We start from the raw sequence: 19,910 nt of genomic DNA, 5'->3' as shown, positions 1-19,910 counted from the left end.
CAGCTTAAAAAAAAAAAGACTATTTTCTTAGTGCAGTTTTAGGTTCACAGCAAAGTTGAGAGGAAGGTACAGAGATTTCCCCTACATCCCTTACCCCTTGCACAGGCAGCCTCCCCCATTATCATTAAACCCCACCAGAGTGGCACATTTGTTACATCAATGAACTTATATTCACGTACCATATCACCTAAAGTCCGTAGCTGACATTAGGGTTCACTCTTGCTGTTGTACATTCTATGGGTTTGGACAAATGTCTAATGAAATGTGTCCACCATTATAGTATCATACAGAGTAGTTTTCCCTGCCCTGAAAAGTCTCTGTGCTCTGCTGTCCCTCCTTCTCCCTAAATAGCTGCTTTTTATCATTTTATTGGGAATGGTAGGTACTGAGATACATTTCCAAAGATGATTATTAAAAGTCTTGATTTCTACAAAATGTGTGTCCCCCAAGTAAGATCCAACCTGATACTTGGAAAAGTGTTGATTCTTTTTTGTTTGTTTGTTTTTGGGCTACATCATGCAGCTTGCAGGATTAGGATTAGTTCCCCAACCAGGGATCCAACCTGGGCCCCCTGCAGTGGAAGCTCGGAGTCCTAACCACTGGACCGCCAGGGAATTCCTAGAAAAGTGTTGATTCTTAAGTAGTTCTGGCGTTAGCACAGAAATAGATTATTCTCCTAAAATAGAGTAAGAAACCCCCCGGAGGCTCTTATCTGTCTTCGTAGATAGATAGACGCATCCTGACCACTTTTGCACAGCTGTCCTTGAGCACCTCCCCTGTTTGGGTACCAGCCTTTTCCAGGATCACTCGCCAGATAGCAGCCAATCAACGCAGGGCATCATCTGATTTGAATATCCCTGTGGTATGTAGGAGGCGATCGTTACACCTAAGCATGTAGGGGAAGGAGGAGAAGAAGAAGGTGAAGAGGAGGAGGAAGCGGAGACCGTGGAGGATGCTCAGGAGTTCTTGGATGGCATCAAGGAAAGCCTGGAGCACAACGCAGGTAACCGCACAGCACACGGCTGCACTGCTTTTGTAACGGTGGGATTGATTTCCTTGTTATAAAAAACTACTTGTTTGCTATTAAAAGCAAAGTACAGAAATTATAACAACCACACACACACACACACACACATACACACACACACACACAAAATCATTCACTATCTCAACCCTGGGGGAAAAAATCCCCATTAATATATATACATATATATTTTTTTGCGGTGCGCGGGCCTCTCACTGCTGTGGCCTCTCCCGTTGCGGAGCACAGGCTCCGGACGCGCAGGCTCAGCGGCCATGACTCACGGGCCCAGCCGCTCTGCGGCATGTGGGATCTTCCCGGACCGGGGCACGAACCCGCGTCCCCTGCATTGGCAGGCGGACTCTCAACCACTGCGCCACCAGGGAACCCCCCCCCCCCCATTAACATTTTGTTGACTATTGGTTATACGATGGGAAAGAATTACCTAAGTTTTAAAACAATCAAATGTGTAGTCATAAATATTTATAAAGCATCAAAAAACATTAATTAAAAGGCAAAGGGCAAATCAGGAAAAAGTATTTGCCACCAATATGACAAAGAGTTAATAGCCTTCATGCATAAAACGCTCTGGCAAACTAATTAGAAAATCATGAAACCCCGAAGAGAAAAAAATGGATGAATAACTTGGACCAATAATTAATTCATTCAGGAAGAAATACAAATAAATAGAAAAATATTCTTGCCCACGGGGTAATTTGAACCAGTTTGTTGAACACTGCATCCCAGTGAGGTGTCCCTTTAAACTCAAGCTCCGGACTCATTCTTTCCCCACCCTTGGATGGAATCTCAGGCTGGTCCCACTGCAGCTCTTAGATAATAAGTAAGTGGGCTCTCTGTTTATTCATGCTTTCAGAAGTCCATTCCAATCACAGACTAAGTTTTGAACTGAGATGTCTTTAAGGGAGCTTGCCACCCATCAGGAAAGCAGTCAGCAGCAGTTATGAGAAAAATAAAACCATTTCATTTTTTACAGCTAGATAGTTGAGAACCTCCATCAAACTGGTAATACTGGCATTGGCTATAAACCAGTCCAACGTGTAAGCAAGTTTGGACTCTGACTCAGTGGAGAATTTCCCCCCCTCCCATCCTATCAAGCACATCTGGTTTCCTGCCTCTTACTTTTCCCATCTTGCTGGTGGCTGTCTCTGATCCTCCAGGGTTGAGCTGGGGCCAGTCGGGGTCAGGGAAGAAGGACAGAGGTACAAACTGGCCCTCCCCCTGAGGACCACCCACTGCATTCCCCTGGCCCCCCCCCGCACCCCCCCCCCCCCCCCGCTCTGGACCGCCCTCCCCTCTCGGGTCTTCTGGCACCCCACCCTTTGTCCCTCAAGGCGTAGTCTTAGACCCAGCTGCTCTTCGTCAGGAGTAATCCCTTCACACCCTCCTCTGAAGTCCTGTTTACCCCTTTTCCTCTCCTTCCCCCAGGCCACTCCAATCTAGTTTATGGAGTGGAGAAAATGTTTTTGTCTGCATACACTGAGCATTCACTTAAACCAGCTCACCGTCTGAGTCTGGGTTTCTGCTTTGGTGTGGGCTGGGCCAGGAGGATATGGAATTTGGAATCCCAGATCAATGGCCCAGAGGAAAAGGTACGCAGAAAACGCAGATCAACACTTTGAGATATGACACTGCCCCTGCCTCGCCTGTGACACTGGGGAATCACTATCTTGGTTTTAGAGTTTAATAGCATCCTGGCTCCTACCTTTTGGGAGAGGGGAAAAAACAAAATAAGACACTCCATTGTGAGGACACCTGTGGAAGGAAGTCTGGCAAGGCCACACGAAAGGGCAGGGGACTGGGAGTTTTAGGAATCCACAGGTGAACATGGCCATGTGTACATACGCTGTAAGCCTGGGGCGTAGGGCCAGAAACAAACATGGGACAGCATTTGCTGACAGGAACATATAACTGGTCTCTGCAAGGACCCAAAAGTCTTGTCCAAGGACTTCGTGTAACAGGATGACGTGAAGTACTGACTGGGCTCTTTTCACGTCCAGGGAGGTGACCACACAGAACAAGAATTATGGCTGAGAGCAGTCACTGCGTCACCCAAGTTCAAGAAGGGCCTGTCCTTGGCAGCAGAGTCTGTTCTTCCTGCAGATGCAAGAGAGGCCAAACTGGGTCAGCAGCCTCTGTCTTCAGAGGGGAACGGGGAGGGAGACAAACCTGCCTACTGTCAGTATGCCCTCCCACCCACTTCCTACAAGATGGCGACGGTGCAGTCAGTCCCCTTTAACCTTAGGAAAGTACTTTTTTTCTTCAAGTTTGTCCCAAACTCCTTCCTATTCATATTTACCTGAAACTAGAAACACGGACCCCGGTCATGTTTAAACAAAATAACACCTGTGAACCCATGGCATTAACCTATGTAGAAATTTCACAGAACGAGGACGCAGAGGTTAGCACACTTCTCCCTCACGTGAACCAATGTGTCATCATGTGATTCTAAGGGTTCCAGCAGGACAGATCTCACAATCCCACAGTGAGACACCTCCGTATCCTCTTCTATTCATGATTCCACTCCCGTCGGCCCCTGACCGTTCAGCTAAACTAGGGACTCGGTGAATGCACTAGAAGGCACGGAATCCCACTGGTTGGTGGGATTCCAGGTGATCATTGAACTAGTCTTTCAACTTTTCTGTGAGTTTGAAAATGAAAAGTTGGGGAAGGGGATGTATGTGAATGTATCAACTTTTATGTCCATAGCATTGTGTCTCTACTGTGTGTGGATTATTTTAAAAACCTTGGTTGCAGCTATCTGTTTTTAAACTAAGTTTTAGTAATTATGAATATGCATTAATATTAGCATTTTAAACATTACTGTTATTTGAAAGGCAGACTTCACATTTAAAAAAAAGAAGAAGAAGCAGTGTGGTGTTTTAAAGGCCATCCAGCAGGGCTGTGCTCATTCACTTTAAAACAGAAGTGACCATCCCCTTCCGAGATGCTCAACGCCACCGGTCAAGATCACGAGTGTATCTCCAGGAGGTCACAGTTCTCTAGAAAAAGACGCTTGGGCTTGGCCCTTTGCGTACTCACATTCCATAGTTATCATAAACTGCCCCTCAAGCTCCCTTCTGGCGTAATGAACACATTTCTAAAACAAACAAATGAATGGCAAAGCTCACTGCCTGAAATAAACCAAAGGATGCCTTGGAGGGGGCCGAAGCTAGATTTCCGAGTATGTGCCTTTCCTTACCAACGTAGCTTTTGAACATTGAAGATAGAATGTTTAAATAAAAATTGTCTTTTGATATTAGTGTATCCCTCAGTAGGGCTCAGTAGTTGCGGCACATGGGCTCCAGAGCGCATGGGCTCAGTAGTTGCGGCACACAGGCTCTCTAGTTGTGGGGTGCGGGCTCAGTTGCCCCATGGCATGTGGGAGCTTAGTTCCCAGACCAGGGATTGAACCTGAATCCCTTGCATTGGAAGCCGGATTCTTAACCACTGGACCACCAGGGAAGTCCCCCCTTGACATTTTTAAAATGTGGGTTTAGGGACTTCCCTGGAGGTCCAGTGGTTAGGACTCTGCACTTCCACTGCAGGGGGCATGGGTTTGATTCCTGGTTGGGGAACTAAGATCTCGCATGCACTGCGTGGCGGAAAAAAAAAAAAACAAGAAAAGAATGTGACTTTATTTCTTTACAGCATTTTGAACCTTCCTGAGAAGTAACATCAAATCATTTTGAGGAATTTCATTATGTTAAATAACACCTTTGATTATTTTTTTTGTCTCTGCCATAATATTTAAATTTCTGAAAGACACAGTTATTTTCTGAATCAGTTACTGCCTAATGATTCGTGTGGCAATGAAAGGTAGAAGAAAGGAGAGGTGTTTTAATGAGATCATTTTACTGTCATTAACAGAGTAATAAAAAGAGACCCCAAATTATTTTATATTGTAGACCCACCAATAAACTGAAAGTATAGTGCTACCCTAGAAAGAGCTTTGGAGATCAATTTCTCAAACTCGTCAAGCTTGTATTGCTGTAATGCATACACTAAGCCACGTAAGGGCAGGGCTGTGTCTCGGAAATGATAGCTGTTCAACAATTACATGATAGATGAATATTTTGGAGGAGTTACATCATATTGTCTTGGAAACACTGTGATAGCTTTAGAACAAACTCCTCCGTCCTCAGCCCCCCCCCCCCCAAGCAACTGCAGGAACCCTGTGCCCATGGCTGGAGAGGGAACTGTCCAGTGGGGTGAAGGTCTGCAGTGCCCACTGGAAAAGGCAGGGAAGAGGGGGCCACGCTCCTTTCTGCAGCCTTAAAGAGAACAGTGCCTTTAAGGGTCAAGATCAAGGTTGATTCTTATTCAAATGTAGCAAATATTTATTGGGCACCTACTATTAATAAATTGTGTGTAGGGAATTCCCTGACGGTCCAGTGATTAGGACTCTGGGGTTTCACTGCCCGAGGGCCATGGTTTGATCCCTGGTCGGGGAACTAAGATCCCACAAGCCGTGCGGTGCAGCCAAAATAAAAAATAAAAATAAATCATGTGGCATCAGCACGCATGAATACTGTCCCACCAAATTCTCACAACAGAAGCATTTATTTTCACGTACTAAGGTTATAGAAGCATATATCAAAAGAGAATTGAGTAAATCCTGCTGGCAAGTGAGAACACCCTGGATCCCTCCAATTACTCCTCATTCAACTTCAACCAAAAGTTGTGACCACGGAAGAACATTCTGGAAGCGCAGACATAAGCATCCGATTGTGTTCTTTCCTGCAGACAGGCTCACTGCGTTCTCCTACTTTATTGGGCATGAGAGTTCATGTGTTGTGCTCAAAATACAAAACCACATATTTTTCACTTTAATGCAAAAATAAGAGATTTTCAATAGTAATTTTGACTACACAAGAATTTTTGAGATCACTTTACTTTTTAAATTTTTTTTAACATCTTTATTGGAGTATAATTGCTTTACAATGGTGTGTTAGTTTCTGCTTTATAACAAAGTGAATCAGTTATACATATACATATGTTCCCATATTTCTTCCCTCTTGCGTCTCCCTCCCTCCCACCCTCCCTATCCCACCCCTCTAGGTGGTCACAAAGCACCGAGCTGATCTCCCTGTGCTATGTGGCTGCTTCCCACTAGCTATCTATTTCACGTTTGGTAGTGTATATATGTCCATGCCACTCTCTCACTTTGTCCCTGCTTACCCTTCCCCCTCCCCATATCCTTAAGTCCATTCTCAAGTAGGTCTGCATCTTTTTTCCCGTCTTGCCCCTAGGTTCTTCATGAACATTTTTTTTTTTTTAGATTCCGTATATATGTGTTAGCATATGGTATTTGTTTTTCTCCTTCTGACTTACTTCACTCCGTATGACAGACTCTAGGCCCATCCACCTCACTACAAATAACTCAATTTAGTTATGTAGAATGTGACTGCACAGTAATATTTTTTTTCTTTTTATTAGGTCGACTAGAAGATGAATATATAATTAGATTTATAAGAGAAAAGCTAAAATCCATGCCTTGCAAGAATCAAGGTTACATTTTGGATGGATTCCCAAAGACCTATGATCAAGCCAAAGACCTGTTCAACCGTAAGTGTGGGTGTTACCTTTATTTTGAATGTTTACATTCAAATAAGTCACAGCTTTATTGTTCAGAGCAACAGTAGTCACAATTAAAATAAACAAAAAAATCGGAGCGACTATACCTAAAATGCAGGCTTCCCTAGTTATGGCTAGTTTTCATTAGTGACTACTAGTTAAAATATTTAATTATTTTAAAAATAATTTTTTTTATTTATTTATTGGCTGGGCCGGTTCTTAGTTGCAGCATGCGGACTTCTTAGTTGCGGCATGCATGCAAGATCTAGTTCTCCAACCAGAGATCGACCCAGGCCCCCTGCATTGGGAGTGTGGAGTCTTAACCACTGGACCACCAGGGAAGTCCCAAAGTATTTAAATTTTTTTGCACAATCCTTAGTAATAATATGTAATAAACTTGACGATGTATATTTTGTTTTACCAGAAGAAGAGGAAGAGGAAGAGGAAGAAGCCAGAGGCAAAAGGTTTCCCTTTGATAAATTAATCATACCTGGTAAGTTTAAAAGACTTCTCCAAGGTCATATTTAAAGGAATGCCATTTGATATCTCTTTTGTACCAAAACAATCCTTTTGATGTGAATAAAATAGCTTTGTTTGTTTGTTTTAGGAACAAAGTAAAACGATACACTTAAAATCAAACTTCCAAACTAAAGAATTCACTGGGGGTAAATATCAGGGATATTAAAATTCTGAAATGGACAGAAGTCCCTTTGAGAGCATTCATTTCTGCTGTTCCTTCCTGTAAGAGAGCAAAAGATTAGCCAATCTGTTGGTGCCCTGACTTTTTTCTTTCTGTATTTAAAAAAAATTGAGGTATAGTTAATTTACAATATTATATAAGTTTCAGGTGTACAACATAGTCATTCACAAGTTTTAAAGATTATACGCCATTTGTACTTATTATAAAATATTGGCTCTATTCCCTGTGCTGTACAGTGTCTTGGCTTCTGAGTCAGTTGGCAAGACCCCCAGGGACTAGATCACTGCCCCTCCTTTCTGTTCTGCTTCAGGTGCTAGCCATGCCATAATCTTTTCTGGAGGACATTCAGAATCCAGAACTGGGGCTTCCCTGGTGGCGCAGTGGTTGAGAGTCCGCCTGCCGATGCAGGGGACGCGGGTTCGTGCCCCGGTCCGGGAAGATCCCACATGCCGCGGAGCGGCTGGGCCCGTGAGTCATGGCCGCTGAGCCTGCGCGTCCGGAGCCTGTGCTCCGCAACGGGAGAGGCCACAGCAGTGAGAGGCCTGCGTACAGCAAAAAAAAAAAAAAAAAAAGCATCCAGAATTGAGGCTGGGCAGGTAAAAGCTGCTTGGGTCCCTAACTCCACAGCAAGTTTATCCTATTACATATTTACACAGAGCTTTCACAACATACCCTTGAAAGAGAAATATAAACAACTTATTCCACAAAAAAGGATTTGCTGAGCAGGCATTTCTTGTGACTTTGCCATGAACTTTAAAGGTTTTTTTCTTTTTTTATCAGTTTGCATGAGGTTTAATCAAGTTTTGGTCATATGGTGAATACAAGAACAGCTATTTTCAGGAACTTAGCCCAAGGCTGTGACTCGGAAGGGCCTGCTTGCTCACCGTGTCAAAGTCCCCAGGAGAGTCGGTTCACAGCTGTAATCCTCTCCTGCCCCTGGTCCAGGCACAGCTTGTGATGAAGCTTCTGGAAGCAGAGAGCATCAGAGAGCAGTCATCCTCAGGGCTGGATATTTACCATTTGCCTGAGGCAGGAACATGAAATGCCGGAGGAATGGGCTGTCTTAGATTCCCTATTAATTTATGTGTTTGCCTCAGAAAAAGTTAAAAAGTAAAGTTGATTAGTCTAAATAACCAGGTCTGTCCAGTTTATGAGAGCTGATCACTTCTGGGCGACAGTCATTCATTGCAAACCCCGTGGTAAATCCTCCCGTTCCCCCTGAGGCAGCTGGATAAAATTCACCCCAACCCAACATCTGTCATGCACCAGGCACCACACAAGATGGGAGCTTATTGAGCCTTTCCACGAGCCTGTGAGGTAGGAATTACTCCCATGTTTACTTGATCCAGAGCCCGAAGCCCAGAGACTAATGCAAGTCCGCTTCGCTGGTAAACGGCAGGGCTTGGATTCAAACTCAGGTCTTCTCATGCCACTGCCTCCAAAAACCAGAATGAATGAAACCCCTCCCTAAGATAAGAAAATGGAAACGCAGGAGGTAAAATGGTGCATTATTCTTAGTCCTGATCCCCTGGGCTGCCCTCTCTGTCGGATGCGGTCCAAACATGTCTAAGATGTAATCTCTTTGGAATGTTTAGTCTGTTCTTTTCAATTAGCCTCTTTCTAGAAATTGTCATTATTTTCTATCTTCCTGAAAGAAATCAGATCATTGTCTCATTTGTGCTGCGGGATTTTAGCTTGTGGCAGTGACTGAGACACGTGAGGCTAATGCCATTGAAAGAAGAAGTTATTACTCACATTTCCCCAGAGAAGGAAGTGTGGCAACCATGCAGGGCCACGTGGGGAAGCACCAGGCTTGGTCAGGAGGAGGGGAAAGTCGAGGACACAGCCTTTCTTGGGGTTTCCATGGGGAAGGCAAAGCAGGGCAGAGTAAACAGCTTTTTTAGAGGATTGACTAGTGTGAGTAGTTGCAGTGGGCTTTGGTCTCTAGTTGCCTGGTCCTGGCTCTGGGATGAGTGAAGGCAGGAGAAATATTGGTTTGTTATCTGAGTTATATAAAGGGCGTGGTTGGCTCGCATATGTGAGGCGTGCTCTCATTTCAAATGAATTGTTTACTATCTTCAGAGGTAGCCCTGGGAGGGGCATTCTCTCCCTAGGTCTGTAAGCAAAAACATCATAGGATACAGAAAATAAAAAGCATGCTTAATATCAGCATCAGTGCTTGATCTGAATGATGAAACATTTGATTGTACAGTAATTCAGTCCTAGGTGGTATTATCTCTCATTGATAAATCATTGCATTTTATCACTGTTAGCGTATATCCATTTTGATCCTTTTCAGATCTGTTAGTTGAAGGAGACAAGTTTAAAGCTATACCTATGTGATGAATATGGAAAAATGTGTTAAGACATAGATTTTTCACATGGCTCCAGATAGACCTCTTTGTCGTATACAACCTCACCAAGCAGAAATCTATTCCTTGTTATCTACAGTCAGCCAGTTCAAGGACAGTAGATGTCCTGAATAATTATCTTGAGACACTGCAAAATCTTGAAGTTCTTTCTGAATCACAAAAGAGAAAGGACTTTAAAAAATATATCATCTAGTGGGAAATATATTTCATCATATTAAAACTCTGAAAATTAGAAGCCAAGTATATCACTTATTATTTGCAATATTGTATTAACTAGAATCTTCCATCCCCCCCAATCACTGGAAAAAAAGATACAGTACTACATCATGAAATTCTTAGATTATGAACAGAATTATTAAGTTTTGATCTACATGTCTTAGATCATAGAGCTTAAATAGATTCAATTTCTGGTGAATTTATTGACATAATTTCAATTTAAGTACTGTACCAGCATGTGGGGCTCCAGATGTCTCCTTTCTTTTGAAAAATATAGTTACTCGTGCAAATCAAATGGTGAAGGATGAGCATTGAAATTAAAGTAAAATAGGTCAGAAGAGTGGTAATATCAGACAATGATTATGAGTTTATAGGATCTTATTCTGTAAGCTCTGTCCTCAGCCTTTGTTTTCGCTATTTGCTTTCACACAAAGCAGATGAAGTTCACATGTGTTCCACGCCCCCTGGTCAGCACCACACTATGGACTCTACCCGATACACTTATTTTTCTCACCCACTCAAGAAAGCTTATTAGAATGCAGTTAAGTGAGAATGGCATTTTTATGTGGCAAACCAATCCAATTTTAGAATAAAAATTAAATCAGTCCCAAGCTTTGCCAGGCTCTTATAGGCAGCAAGTTATTTTCGATACACCTGGTTACTGATCTGGGCGCCAGGGTACTCTGGTCCTGTTGAGAACAGCTGAGAACAGTAACTCGCCTAGAAAGCTTGTTACACAGATCTACACTTTAATTATTCACCCATTCATTCATTCACTCCACAAATATCCACTGAATTTGTGCTAGGCACTGGAGAAACAGCTGCTCTTACAGTTTAAAAGAAAATTGCAGGTGGGTGAAATGATCACTGTCATTAATATGATCCGTGTATCAAATATTCGATAAGCGTTGGCCATGTTTTACTGACCATAGATGTTTCATAGCCCATGGCATGAAGTGAGGGAAGAGCTCAACTCATGGAAAATTAAAATCCCAGGGGAGTCTCTATTTTTATTAAGTTGGCGAATCAGCCATGAAGGTATTTCCCTTATAGCTTTGAGTCTCTTTGGGAGCCTGTGATATTGTACTGGGAAAGTGACAAGATGATGACAGGTATCATAGGGTTATTAGAGATTTGCATTTACAATTTCTGCTGTTTTTATTTAAAATAAAAAGAAGAAGGAAGGAAGGAAAGCAGAAGGGAAGGGAGGAAGGAAGGGAAAGAAAAATAATAGATCTCACAAAATGCCCACTGATTGGGCTTCACAGTGTGGTCTCTGGAAGCATGGGTGATTGGCATGCATCTGTCCTCCATGAGAGGCAGCAAGGCAGCCAACTTGTCAGGCCCTTTGCCGTGACAGGAGATCCCACCTGGTAACCAGACATTCGGTCGAGCAGTGGCCCGTCCACCAGCACATGCTTGCAAGCTCCGCAGTCACGGTGTTAACTCACGAGCTTCTCCTTCTCTCCAGAATTCGTTTGTTCGCTGGATGCCTCAGATGAGTTCCTCAAGGAGCGGGTGATGAATCTCCCCGAGAGCATCGTGGCGGGGACCCACTACAGCCAGGGCCAGTTCCTCCGGGCTCTGAGCAGCTACCGGGACAGGAACACTGAAGATGAGACTGTCCTCAACTACTTTGACGAACTTGAAATCTATCCGATACATATTGGTACGAAATAAACTCAAGGATAACCTGCAAGTGGAGCAGAGCTGCCTGGTGTCAGGACCCCCGGCCAACTGCGTGCACGCTTTCATAGGGCTGGGGGAGGGCGGGTCAGTGTAACCGTGTGCCCGGGGCCTGGGAAGTCACAGGATAAGACAGAGGAGTTGTCTACTTGAGGATTTGGTGGTGTGGCGGGTGTTATTGTCATATGAAAACATGCGGATATATTATGAAGTTGAATACCAAATTGGCATTTTTAATTTATTTTTAATTTTTTACCAAATTGGCTTTTTTTTTTTTTTTTGCGGTACGTGGGCCTCTCACCGCTGTGGCCTCTCCTGTTGCGGAGCACAGTCTCCGGACACGCAGGCCCAGCGGCCATGGCTCACGGGCCCAGCCGCTCTGCGGCATGTGGGATCTTCCCGGACTGGGGCACGAACCCGTGTCCCCTGCATCGGCAGGCGGACTCTCAACCACTGCGCCACCAGGGAAGCCCCCAAATTGGTATTTTTTAAAGGGCACTTCAAAGATATGTGGTTTGCTGCCAGCTGCTTTGGGCCATTTCCCCAGTGTCCTTGGGGGCAGCGTCCTGTCCCCCTAGCATTGCAGGACACTGGTGCTCTTCAGAGAGCCGCTCCTGGCCTTTAAGACCAGCCAGCTGGCCCCTTAGCTACTCAGAAATCAAATAGCTCTTCATTGCATTCCTCCTGTTTCCTGTAAACACTTAACTCAGGGCTGAGCACCCAGCAAGCATCCAGTGAATATGATCTCTCATCAGCCTCACCTCCGCCATCATCGTCCCTGCCTCCAAATCCAATCTGTTGTAGCTGTTTCTCCTCCCCTTGGCTTGATGGGCCCCTGAACTTCCTTTCTGATTTTCTGGGTCTTGACACCTCTTCTTTGGGTTTGGTGAGAAACTGCTAGCCTGGTGGAAGCTTAGCAGCCAGGCTGACCTTTGGGATCTCCCGAGGCCTCTCTTCATCCCCCAGAACCAGCTGAGACAGCATCTGGATCCTGGAGTCCTGGGAGGCTTAGAGCTCCTCCACTCCTCCCCTGCCCTCCCCCCTCCTTTTCCTTCTCCTTCTTTTGGTCTTAATATTGACATTAGTCACATATTCTGGAGTTTGGACTTTTTTCTATTCGAGTAGGCTAACTGAAACAGTTAATTTTTTATGAATTGGAAATGTATCCTAGGGATTTGCCTGGTGATCCAGTGGTTAAGACTCCGTGTTTCCACTGCAGGGGGCATGGGTTCGATCCCTGGTCTTGTCCGGGAACTAAGATCCCGCATGCCGGGTGGTGCGGCCAAAAAATTAAAATAAAATAAAATAAAATAAAATAAAATAAAATAATAATCCCAGAATCAGGACTTCCCTGGTGGTGCAGTGCTTAAGAATCCGTCTGCCAATGCAGGGAACATGGTTCGATCCCTGATCCGGGAAGATCACACATGCCGCGGAGCCGCTAAGCCCGTGCGCTACAACTACTGAGCCTGTGCTCTAGAGCCCATGAGCCACAACTACTGAAGCCCTCGCACCTAGAGCCCGTGCTCGGCAACAAGAGAAGCTAACGCAATGAGAAGCCTGCGCACTGCAACGAAGAGTAGCCCCAGCTCGCTGCAACTAGAGAAAAGCCCATGTGCAGCAATGAAGACCCAAAGCGGCCAAAATAAATTAAAAAAAAAAAAAAAAAGTGTCCCAGAATCATTGATTCTCAGAAACAGAAAACAAAAGAAACCTGGAGGTCACCCAGCCCAGCCTCCAAGTACAGGACTTCCTTCTGTGGAAACCCCCAAGTGAAGTGCCCCAGTCTCTGCTTGAATGCTTCCCGGAGTGGAGAACTCATTCCTTTTGAGGAGGTCCACACGCCCATCCATCCATTCAAATCAGTGGTGACCGTCACAGCTCAGACCTGAGCCCCAGTCTTGCTCCCTGTGACCCCCAGAGACCAGTCTGATATTTGCCAGTGAGACCAGAAATTCTAAACTGTGCTGGTAACTAGAAAAGGAAACACTCATATGGTAATTTACGCAATCTACCATCACAAGATTATAGTAATAGAATTTTCGCAAAAATGGATTCAGAATAGATTGCAGGCAGGACCAGATTGTATATTTTTTTAAAATTTATTTTTGGCTGCATTGGGTCTTCCTTGCTGCACGCGGGCTTTCTCTAGTTGCAGTGCGCGGGCTTCTCATTGGTGGCTTCTCTTGTTGCAGAGCACAGGCTCTAGGCACGTGGGCTTCAGTGGTTGCAGCACGTGGGCTCAGTAGTTGTGGCGCACGGGCTTAGTTGCTCCGCGGCATGTGGGATCTTCCCGGATCAGGGCTCGAACCCGTGTCCCCAGCACTGGTAGGCGGATTCTTAACCTCTGCACCCCCAGGGAAGCCCCAGGACCAGATTATAAATGTCTGTATTGCTCTCTTCCTCTCTTCTGGTTTTTAAAGATGTAGGAAAACTCGAAGACGCTCAGAACAGACTTGCTATCAAACAGCTCATCAAAGAGATTGGGGAGCCTCGCAATTATGGTTTAACGGATGAAGAAAAGGCAGAAGAGGAGCGGAGGGCTGCTGAGGAACGGCTGGCCAAGGAGGCCATGGAGGAGGCAGAGCGACAGCACAAGGAGGCTGCGGAGATGGCAGAGAAGATCGCTCGCTGGGAGGAGTGGGTGAGTGTGTGCACACGCGTCGGGGCGGGGGAGTGGGTGGGGGATGGGGGCTGGGGGCTGGCAAGACCATTCCGGCCTCTCGCGCTTCCCATCCGGCTAATAGAGAAATGTCTCGGAAATACCCCAAACAAATTTTTGTTGTTTTTTTGTTTTTGTTTGTTTTGTCATATGTACCATTTCTTTTTCTTTTTTTAAAATTTCTTTCATATGTACCATTTTTTAAAAGATGCCCCGGTCTTTTGCTTAGGGTAAATAACAAGGATAATAACAGCTAGCCATTGACATAGCATTAACAATACACATCGTTGTGAAAGTGTGCCATTTGCTGCCTGTCAACCTGGTGATTTCATCTGGTTTTCCTCCATTTACCCATCCAACTTGGGTGGTCAGCCTCATTCTACCCTTCTTCTCCAAATCACTGAGTCTTATCTATTCTGCCTCCTAAAACAGCACTCACATCCACCTGCAGGGCTCCCTTCTCCTGACCAGGGTGCCAGAATGATGTGATGCCTTCTGGCTGGTCTCCCCAGCTCCACCCTCCATCTCCAGTGTGTTTCCCTGCTGCTGCCAGGTGATCCTTCTAAAATACAGATCTAGGCTTCCCTGGTGGTGCAGTGGTCAAGAATCCACCTGCCAACGCAGGGGACACGGGTTTGAGCCCTGGTCCGGGAAGATCCCACATGCCACGGAGCAACTAAGCCCGTGCACCACAACTACTGAGCCTGCACGCCTAGAGCCCATGCTCCGCAACGAGAGAAGCCACTGCAGTGAGAAAATGGCGCACTGCAACAAAGAGTAGCCCCCGCTCGCCGCACCTAGAGAAAGCCCGGCGCAGCAACAAAGACCCAACGCAGCCAAAAATAAATAAATAATTAAATAAATTTATTTAAAAAAAACAAAAAGTAAAATACAGATCTGGACTTCCCTGGCAGTCCAGTGGTTAAGACTCCATGCTCCCAATGCAGGGGGCACAGGTTCCATCCCTCGTCGGGGGAGATCCCACATGCCTCTTGGCAGGGCCAAAAAAAAAGAAAAATACAGATTCAGCACGTCAATTCTCTGTTTAAACGCTTCACAGGCTGTTCATCGCTGTTCGATGAAAGTCCAAACTCCTTACCGTGGCCCCCAAGGTCCTCTGTGACCTGGCTGCCTCTGACATCTCCATGCATTTAAATAAAGTTCCATCTGTGTGATTAACTTCTTCCCTTGCTTCAAGTCTTTGCTAAAAGTCATCTTTCTAATGAGGCCTTTCCTGGACACCATATTTAAAATTTCAGCACCCGCCCCGCTGCATAACACGTCCTATCCCTTTCTATACTTTTAAATTTCCCTCTTGGGACTTCCCTGGAGGCCCCATGGTGAAGGCTCCTCGTTTCCCGATGCAGGGGACACAGGTTCAGTTCCCTAGTGGGGGAACTAAGATCCTGCATGCCAAAAAAACACAAAAACAAAAAAAATAGATTTCCCTCTTTGCATTTATTCTACCTAAGGCAGTAAATGTATTTTATATCTTTATCTTGTTTCTTGTCTTTTGGCTGCACATTTAACTAATGTCCATGGCCAGGAGTGGGCCGGACTGATGGGCTTAAGTCCCACCCAATCCACTAGGCTGAGAAGGGAGATTTCTCAAAGGAAATCTGGAATTATTAGTCCTGAGAGAGGGGGGCTGTATGCTGAGCATAACACAAGTCCACCAGATCAATACCTTCGAGAGTTTCTACTAGCACTTTTTTTTTTTTTTGGCTGTGTTGGGTCTTCGTTGCTGCGCGCAGGCTTTCTCTAGTTGCGGCGAGCGGGGGCTACTCCTCATTGAGGTGCGCGGGCTTCTCATTGCTGTGGCTCCTCTCTTGTTGCAGAGCACAGGCTCTAGAGTGCGCGGGCTTCAGTAGTTGTGGCGTGCAGGCTTAGTTTCTCTGCGGCATGTGGGATCTTCCCCAACCAGGGCTCGAACCCATGTCCCCTGCATTGGCAGGTGGATTCTTAACCACTGGGCCACCAGGGAAGTCCCTATTAGCACTTCTATGATTCTGTGATCCTTCCTTCCTTCCTTCCTTCCTTCCTTCCTCTTTCTTTCCTTCTTTCTTCCTTCCTCCCTTTCTTTCTCTCTTTCTTTCTTTCTTTCTCTCTTTCTCTCTTTCTCTCACTTTGCTTCATCTGGGCAGCTAGAAATTATTTTGGTTTAAGAAGTGAGGTAGGATCATCATCATCATTATCATCATCACCATCATCATCATCATATCATCAGCATCATCTTTTTGCCTGTCCTAGAGGGATTTGGATTGCCTAAGTAATTAAGAAAGTGAACATACTAGAGAATGGACTTGAGGATATGGGGAGGTGGAAGGGTAAGCTGTGACAAAGTGAGAGAGTGGCATGGATATATATACACTACCAAAGGTAAAATAGATAGCTAGTGGGAAGCAGCTGCATAGCACAGGGAGATCAGCGTGGTGCTTTGTGACCACCTAGAGGGGTGGGATAGGGAGGGTGGGAGGGAGGGAGACACAAGAGGGAAGAGATATGGGAACATATGTATATGTATAACTGATTCACTTTGTTCTAAAGCAGAAACTAACACACCATTGTACAGCAATTATACTCCAATAAAGATGTTGAAAAAGAAAAGAAAGTGAACAAAAGGGGTGATTAATAAAGATAAATCATGCTGGAAAAAAGAAAAAAAGAAGTGAAGTAGGGGTCCAGTTTATTATTTTCTATATGACTAGGCAGTTGTTAAAACACCACTTACATATTTTCCCTGTCAATTAGAAATACCATCTTTATCATAACATGATGAACATTTATAGCAGTATCTACTTCTAGTGCACTCTGGGGTGAGTCGTATGAAACCGTTCTTCTTTTTCCCTCTATTTATTGCACCCCCGAATGTTCTATTTGTAGAGTAAACGACTAGAGGAAGTTAAAAGAGAAGAAAAAGAATTACTGGAGGCCCAGTCTATTCCCTTGAGAAACTATTTAATGACCCACGTCATGCCAACGCTTATGCAAGGTCTGAATGAGTGTTGTAAGATCAGACCCGATGATCCTGTTGATTTTCTGGTAAGAGATTGAAGGCTTTTTTTTTTTTTATATCAATTTGAAAATAAAATATACCCAAATCTAAATGAAAAGCCAGTTGAGACAGAGAAATTGTGTGTCTGGTTATTTGGGAAATAGCCTCTAACACCTTCATCACATTTTATAATAAGATTTTTGTTACTCATTTCAAAGAAAAAATTTGTGCACTTTCATTTTTAAATTGTAAACATTAATAGTACAAATTAATGTACTATTAATTCTAAATTAATAGTACATTCTAAATTGTTGACTTTTTTTTCTTTTTTCTCAATTACAGGCAGAGTATCTTTTCAAGAACAATCCTGAAATGCAGTGAAATTTTAAAGATCTCATGTCATATACTTTTACAGAGCTGGAGATGACTTTAACATTGTAATTTGAAAAATTTCTTTAAAAAATGATTTTCTGGTTTTGGGGAAATTCTTTTTTTCTCCCTGCAAACAAATATTTTATTAAGTAGATTCATTATAAAAAGCTCTATGGCAACGAGTCACTACTTCATTAAAACCATATTTTGAGAGGTAAATTGTTAAAGTATCTGTGCATAGCTCATGGGATAAATATTAATTTAATATTTCATTCTTTGAGTATTCTGTACACTAATGTTTATAGTAATTTAATTTATAGCGTGAAGAAAATCAGACTATGTATTATTCTAACATGTAAGCTAATGAATTTATGTGATTTGTTATGTCCCCAATATTAGTGGTGTTAGAAACGGAAATAAATTAGAACAGTTTATGCTTTCTGAGTCACAGTAAGTCAGACATGTTTGTTTTCTGCAAGGTTGCTTTTTGAGTTCAAGGTCAGCACCCAACCTACGAGTCAGAGAGAATTCTAAACTGCTTGGTAGAAAGATTCATGTAACAAGATGAATAATTTTTAATATCTGTGATAATTAGAAAGTTGCTAAATATTTTTAACCAACTAACTTTACCACTATGGCCTTTTCAGCTCTAAAAATCCTATAATTCCCAGAATTACACTGGATGAGAAATCAGTTTAGGTTTATCTTAATGGCATATATATTTCATTTCTTTAAATAATGAAATCCGAATATAACTGCACTCTTTTTTTGTGTGGCAAAATACACACAACATAAATTTACCATTGCAACCATGTGAAGGTGTACAGTTCGGTGGCACTAAGTACATTCATGATACTGTCCACTCATCACCACAATCTAGCTCCAGAACTTTTCCATCACCCCAGTTGGAAGCCCTGTACCCATTAATCGGTCACTCCCCATTATCCGCTCCCCTCAAGCTCCTAGCAAACACTAATCTGCTTCCTATCTCTATGGATTTGTCTAGTTTGGATATTTTATATAAATGGAATGATGCAATATGTGGCCTTCTGTGCCTGGCTTCTTTCACTTAGCATGTTTTCAAAGTTCATTCATGTTGTAGCATCTATCAATACTTCATTCCTTTTTATGGCTGAAAAATATTCCACTGTACAGATAGCCCATATTTTGTTTAATCATTCATGTGTTGATGGACAGTTAAGTTGTTTCCACCTTTTGGCTGTTGTGAATAGAGCGGCTATGAACATTTGAGTACAGCTTCCTGTTTGAACCCCTGTTGTCAATTTTCGGTAGAAACCTAGGAGTGGAAATATCGTCATACGGTAATTCTGTATGGGGAACCACCAGACGAGTGGGTGTGTAGCAGTACCACGTTGTAACTAAGCATCTTTTCATGTGCTTGCTGACCAGTTGTGTATCTTCTTTGGAGAAATCTATACTCGAGTCCTTTGCTCACTTTTTATTTGGGTTGCCTTTTTGTTACTGAATTGTAAGAGTTCTATATATATTTTGGATAGAAGACGCTTATCAGTTATGTGATTGGCAAATATTTTCTCCCGTTCTGTGGCTTGTCTTTTCACTCTCTTGTTAATGCCCTTTAATGCACAAAAACTTTAAATTTTGATGAAGTCAATTTACCTATTTTTCCTTTACTTCACTGCACTATTTTTGATCCTTATTTTAATCGAAAACACTAAGTAACTAAAGAGAATACCTTTTGGACAGTTTGAAATCACTGGTCTTTATAATAGTTACATTTTCAGGCCTTCAGGATGGTTACATCTGGTGACCTTGCTTCTCAGTTCACTGAGAAAACCCAAGCAACCGAAAGAGAACTTCTACATCCTCCCACTGCAAACCTACCCCTGCCTTCCCTTCTGCTGCAGAGAACGGTCTGTGCTCCCACCTAAGATCAACCTGTGCCCTGAATCCCACCTCTTCTCACATAATCCAATTCTTCTCCTGTAATCATCCCTTCTCTCTCACAGCTTGCTTTTTCCCTCTCCTCTGGATCATCACCCTTAGCTTCAAACTTATTCTCCTACTAACTCCCATACGTCAAAACAAGACAAGACAAAAACCCAATTCAAATGAAAAATCCCTCCTAGACCTCCACATCTTCCTCCAACCGCGGGCGCAAAATTCCTGTCCTCCTTACAGCCGGGTTACCAGTGACGTCCACATTTCCAAACCTAATTGTTAGTTCTCAGTCCTCATCTTCCTTGCCCTCTCCGATCATCTGACACATTTGATCATTTCCTCCTGAAACCCTCTCTTCCCCTCACCTGAAC

At 43.7% G+C, this 19,910-nt stretch overlaps 1 protein-coding gene across 4 annotated transcripts in view; it reads left to right on the top strand.

The window, feature by feature from the left end:
* AK7 (adenylate kinase 7) overlaps positions 1–17,736 on the top strand; it is a 54,556-nt gene extending 36,820 nt beyond the window's left edge. For 2 of the 4 annotated variants that reach the window (XM_033852551.2, XM_033852549.2), the window contains 7 exons: positions 871–1,003; positions 6,479–6,607; positions 7,041–7,109; positions 11,376–11,573; positions 14,014–14,234; positions 17,136–17,294; positions 17,590–17,736. In XM_033852551.2, coding sequence (XP_033708442.1) covers positions 871–1,003; positions 6,479–6,607; positions 7,041–7,109; positions 11,376–11,573; positions 14,014–14,234; positions 17,136–17,294; positions 17,590–17,628 — 948 coding nt within the window. In that variant the 3' untranslated portion in view covers positions 17,629–17,736. The remainder of the gene's footprint in view (positions 1–870; positions 1,004–6,478; positions 6,608–7,040; positions 7,110–11,375; positions 11,574–14,013; positions 14,235–17,135; positions 17,295–17,589) is intronic. The other 2 variants (XM_033852550.2, XM_033852552.2) reach the window with 2 other exon arrangements.
* The last annotated feature ends 2,174 nt before the right edge of the window (positions 17,737–19,910 follow it).

This window comes from Tursiops truncatus, chromosome 2, assembly GCF_011762595.2.
Source record: "Tursiops truncatus isolate mTurTru1 chromosome 2, mTurTru1.mat.Y, whole genome shotgun sequence".
Lineage (NCBI taxonomy): Eukaryota > Metazoa > Chordata > Mammalia > Artiodactyla > Delphinidae > Tursiops > Tursiops truncatus.
Note: the sequence above shows the minus strand (reverse complement) of the source record. Positions and strands in the feature narration are given on the sequence as shown.